The sequence below is a fragment of the Trichechus manatus genome, unplaced genomic scaffold, assembly GCF_000243295.1.
Source record: "Trichechus manatus latirostris isolate Lorelei unplaced genomic scaffold, TriManLat1.0 scaffold00001, whole genome shotgun sequence".
In the NCBI taxonomy this organism is placed as follows: Eukaryota; Metazoa; Chordata; class Mammalia; order Sirenia; family Trichechidae; genus Trichechus; species Trichechus manatus.
The window spans coordinates 25577904-25583334 of record NW_004443937.1 but is presented as its reverse complement, the minus strand read 5'-3'; the positions used below and the strand labels follow the sequence as shown (position 1 = coordinate 25583334).

The 5431-nt window shown below is 60.1% G+C and overlaps 1 protein-coding gene across 1 annotated transcript in view; it reads left to right on the top strand.

Moving 5' to 3' along the window:
* The first annotated feature begins 3300 nt into the window (after positions 1–3300).
* ALS2CL (ALS2 C-terminal like) overlaps positions 3301–5431 on the top strand; it is a 21144-nt gene continuing 19013 nt past the window's right edge. Inside the window, exons 1-4 of the mRNA XM_004368711.1 lie at positions 3301–3403; positions 4264–4462; positions 4897–4962; positions 5315–5321. Coding sequence (XP_004368768.1) covers positions 3301–3403; positions 4264–4462; positions 4897–4962; positions 5315–5321 — 375 coding nt within the window. The remainder of the gene's footprint in view (positions 3404–4263; positions 4463–4896; positions 4963–5314; positions 5322–5431) is intronic.

The window sequence follows — 5431 nt, the reverse complement described above, 5'->3', positions numbered from 1 at the left end:
CAGCTCAGCCCCTCCCTGCACTGTCCAACACTGGGCGTGCTGGTTGATCAAGGGGCCTCCAGGAAAAAAGCCTCCACAGCAAACAGAGCTTCTCTGCCTGTCCAGACCAGGAAATACCAGAGTGGGTGCCATGCCAGGGTGCGGCTGAGGTGCCAGGCCTGGGAGAGGGCAGGGGGAGGCCTCAGTGACCTTCCTGGGAGGGACCCAGGTGTGGACAGAGGCCAGGAATGCAGGGGAGAGAGCAGATCTGGCTGCTGGTTAGATTGCCACAGGGACAGGCAGCTGACTCACCTGGGCATGCCAAGACTCACCCTGCCCCATGGTGAGCATCAAGGTGCCTGGGGACGAGGTAGGTGTCTGGATCCTGCCAGGAACTGCTGTGTGCCCTCCGGTGAGACACACAGCCTCTCTGAGCCACCGAGCTGATTTGAGCCTGGTGAGGCTGGGTCTGAGCCCTGCATGTGCTCTACAGATAGTGTCTCTGGGCTCTCCTGTCCTTCCTGGGCCTCAGTTTCCCCCATGTGTACATCACGTGCAGTTGCCATTAAGGAACCTTTGCCGACTGGAGGGAGGGAGAGAATGAGAGGCCATGCCTTGACCAGAGGGGGCTGGGTTGAGAGGTGGAACTGGGAGCTTGGGAAGGGCCTACTCCTGCTGGCTCCCTCTCATATTAAGATTTAGCTCCTGCCCCACAACACATATATTCATGCACACTCGTGCCTGGCCTTGTCCCTGCCCTCACAATCTACCCATTGCCTCCAGGATGAAGCCCGAAATGCCCCAGCCTGGGAGCAGAGCCCTTTGGGACCACTAGATCAGTCTGCCCAGCCTCAACTGTGGCCTCTTCCCTCCCCTGCCCCCTCCTCCCACCCCACCAGCCATGCTTAACTTCTGGCCTTTCCTTGGGGCAGTGTGACTCAGTTTCCCAGGATTAGAGATCCCTTTGGGTCACAGACCTGGAAGAGCCCCAGAGTAGTGGCTGCCAACCTGGGTCTGCAAGACTCACCTCAAGGGGCCCCAGGGCTGCTTTGAGGGCAGGGGAAGCTGAGGATCAGGTCCCCACACCTGGAGCAGCTCCCCCTTGACCAGTTTGTTCTTTTGAGGGAGGATTAAAATAGTCTGCAAAGCTCTGCTCTAGCTGGACCTCCTTTTATAGAGGAGGTGGCTGCAGCCCAGAAAGGAACAGACTGTGGATAAGCCGGGGCATGGCCAGGGCTGAATGGCCGGGTGCGGGTCGGAAGCCTCTCCTGGGGCAGCAGCTGAGGTGTGGCTGTGGGTCCAGGGCAGGGGGAGCTGCCATTCATGGCCCTGGGGACAGAACTGGGCAGGGGCCAGCCCCACGGGGGAGAAGCAGGAGAAGCCTGAGGTGGAGAGACTCTCCAGGGCCAGGGAGCAGCACCCTGCCTGGGGTGTTGTGTTGGCTGGGGTGGGGGGTGCCTGCCACCACTTGACAGTGGGGGATGCTGGTGTGCAAGGCCTCCCACCCGGCCAGTTATTTACTGTGGTTTCTTTTCTCCTCTCCCTGATCTGGATCCTAGCCCCTCCCATCCTGGCTGTCCTGCCCCCCCGCCCCCTCCCACCTCCGGCCAGCCCTGGGTGTCCTTGCCTCTCAACTCAGACCTCTGGCTGACTGTCAGCTGAGAATGAAGAGGTCACCCTCAAGGGACCTTTCCATTCCAGCAGCTTTTGGAGACATAGGTGAGGGTCAGCTGGGTCTGGGCCACACTTGCCTTACCCCGCTGGACTCTCCTGGTCTGTCCCTGGGCTGACCTGGAGCCCCCAGCCTCCCTGGGGGCTGGGGTTGCCTCAGGGGCCCGCAGAGAGAGAAGATGGCTGCAGCTGGGCTTCCAGCAGTTTCCCCTTCCTGCCTCTCCCTCGGCCTCTCCCTCCTCCCAGGCAGTAGCAGGAAAGGTGGGGCAGGAATGCCTGGGTCCGGGCCCTTGACCGGAACTCTGAGACACCCCCCTCACTCTGCCTGGCCCCAGAGACAATTCCTGGAATGTCATAGGTTCTGCCAGGGGCCTAGGATGCCTTATGGGGTCAGGAGACCCTAGAGGGAAAGGGAGGTAAGACTCCTTTTCCTTTGCCCTTTTGGGTCTGCCTGTGTCACCTGCTCATCATTAGCTGCCCGTCATGGGCTGCCCTGATGATGTCCCCTGCCCACACCAGCCCCCGAGCCTGAGTGCCAGAGCCAGGGAGAGGCAGTCTGAGGGTCTTGGGCTAAAAGACCCTCTAGCTCAACCCTGAGAGTTCTGGTCAGGTCCTCTGGGCAGATGATCTCCTTTGCCAAGTGAGGGCACCAAGGTCAGGTGTGGGGGGCCACTGCCTGGCTATGGGGGCAGCTTTGAGCCTAGGCCCCTGGCAGCCCCTCCCTCCAGTTAGGAGGCTGCATTCCCAGGTGATCGTTGCCTAAGCACAGTTTCCCTCACTCCAGGGCAGGAAATCCAAAGGTCCAAGCTCACCTGCCCAGCCCCAGTGGCCCCCACCTCTTGAGTAGGACCCATCAACAGACTCCACCAGGTCGACAGGGGGCATGGAGGGTATAGGCTACCCCCAGCTGGCCTCTTCCTCTCACTGTTATGTACCATCTCCTCTGCATCTGTTGCTGACTGCACCTCTCAGAGCCCAACTTTGGATCCTGCCACTCCTCTGCTCTGAAGTCCTCCATGGCTCCCTATGGCCAAGCTCTGGGGCCAGCTAATTAGGGTGCTGCATGGTGTGCCTAGTGCAGAGGCTGGGCCCTTACACCCATGAGCCTTTGCTCTCATGATTCTGCACCTTTATGCTGTGCCCTTCCCTCTGCCCTCCTCTGCCTGTCCTTCATTCCCAGTGGGAAGCCTTCAGGCACCCTCTGCTTCCTGAAGCCTGGAGAGCCCCAGAGATTGCAACGTCTCCGAGCAGAGATTTGATGGGGAAGGGGTTAGGTCAGAGCACCACTACGTATTACCCTGGGCACTGGGGAGCCATGGGAGGTGTTTGAGTTGAGCAGTGAGCAGGCCGGAACTGGGTTTGATGATCATCTCCTTCCCTTGGCAGTTCTGAGCCCTCTCTCCCACTCCTTCAGATGCCCCTCAGTGGGGCCCCGGTGGAGAGCAGGACAGGGCATCAGTGGTTAGTTCAGGGGCTCCCCTTTGAGATGTCTTAGGCTCATTTCTCAGTTCTGACGTGGGGCAGTCATGGGCCTTGCTTCTGGGCACCTGTCCTGGAAAGGAGGGCACTGACCCTGCCCCCCTAAGGGCCAGTGCTGTCTACCTCTCACCTGTGCCCCATTCAGGAGGCCCTGCGTCCGGCACCCCGGCCATGTGCAATCCTGAGGAGGCAGCCCTTCTGCGGCTAGAAGAGACCTTCTCAGCCACTCTTGCCCGCATCGACAGCCTTGTCCTGCAGCCCCTGCTCTTGGCCAGTGAGTCCAGGTTCTCCAGTGGGGAGGGTGGGGGATAAAAAATGGTCCCAGGGACAGAAGTCCTACCCTGCCAGGCCTCTTGGACAGGTTGGCTAGCCTCCTGGAAAGTCACAGCCTTCTCAACTTCCACTGGAGATGGTGACTCTTGGCACTGGTATCTTCTGATGGGACTGGGCCACAGCCCCAGTTGTTGGCTGCTCTCTTCTCAAAGGGACCCTGAGGGCCAGGCCACAGCCTAGCCTAGACCCAACTGCACGTGGAGACCAAGTTCCACCTTTCCTGGGTCACAGGCCTAGAGACGACCCTCTGCCTGAGTTCCCATCTTGTTCTCACCCAAGGCAGCTGGTGGTGCCAGAAAAGCCTGACTGGAAGGCGGGATACCTAAGTTTTGCTTCCAGCTTGGAAGTAAAGCTGGAAAGGGCAGGCTCCTTCCTCTCAGGGCGTCTGTTTTTACACTTGTGAAATGGCAGAGGACTGAATGCCCTTATGGACTCCACATCCTGGGTCCTAGGAGTCCAGGGGCAAAGAAACCCAGAGACATGGGAGGGGGGATTAATATGCTGAGTCCCTCTAGATCATCAGCATTACCCCTGTTTAGTGAGGAGGTGGACACTTGCCCCTTTTTACCCCACAAGGGCACTGCCAACTGCACCAACCTGCCTCTCCCCCGCTAAGCTCAAGGGGGACACATCTGCTTCCAACCCGGTCCCGAGGACTGCAGGGATGCAAGACCCTGGCTGCAGCTCTAGGGCTGTGGGGTGCTGCTGGCCCTTGTGTGACCACCCTGGGCCTCTGCGTGCTCCCTGGGGGATGGAGAGACCATGTTGCGTCCTGATGGTGTGGCTGTGCTCCTGCCCCAGCCCCGGAGCCCTCGGATCCCTGGGGCAGAGAGTGCCTGCGGCTTTTGCAGCAGCTGCACCGGAGCTCCCAGAAGCTCTGGGAGGTGACGGAGGAGAGCCTGCACTCACTGCAGGAGAGGCTGAGCCACCCGGACTCCATCGGCCTGGAGACCCTGCTGCTGCTGCGTGGTGCTGACCATGTCCTGCAGGTCCACATGGAGTAAGGCAGCCAGGGCAGGCCTGGGGCTCGGCCTGGGCATCAGGGTTCCACCTGGCCTTAGGGCTCACCTGGGTTGGTGCTCAACTGGGTCAGGGCTTAGGCCAAGGTCAGGTTCAGCCTGGGGTTGGCGCTCAGCTTGGGGGGCTCATCCTGGGGTCAGGGCTTACCAGGGGTTGGCCTCACCTGGGCTTAGTGGCCAGCCTGGCAGTAGGCTGAGGCACTACAGACCCTCGTAAGCCCTGGGGATCTCTGGGGAAGGGAGACTTTGTAGTTGGAACTGTCTCTTTGGGTCAGGACTCAGGTCACCAGTGCCCAAGGCCAGGCCTGCGTCTTGGCCCTCAGGGCCTCATCTGCTCAGTGGGTGGGAAGAAGGGCAGGAGCTTGGGTTTGGAGCTGGAGTGGGGCTTGCAGGGGCTCCTCCATGCTGCCCGCAGGTACATCGAGTCCTACACGAGCTGCGTGGTGGTGCAGGCCTTTCAGAAGATAGCCAAGAGGAGGAGGTGAGCATGAGGATGCTACAGTGGGCCCCTGAACGGTAGGCGCCCCTGAACGGGTGGGGGTGTCTGGGGCTGGGGAAGCCCGGTCCCCAGAGCAATAGGTGTCGCAGCCCTTGACTCATCCTGGACCTCTCCTGGCTCTGACAATTCTATGGTACTCCACACCGGAAGAGGAAGAGGGGAGGCTTAGTGAGACTGTGAGCAGAATCCAGACATCTTGGATGACTCTGGGGCAGGGAAGGAGGGGTAATTTCTACTCAGGGTGGATGGTTGTAATCACTGATCGCCCTAGACCCTGAGATATTGCTACTAAATCTCCAATAGGGGCGACTTGAGCACTGTGCTTATCTGATAGGAGAGAGGTTTGGGCGTTGAGGCTGGCCCTGGGTCCCGTGGGATTAGCCAGGGCAGGGAGGCAATGGTGGTGGGTGCAGGAGTGGAGGGGGGAGAGTGAAGGTGATGTGTGACCCCC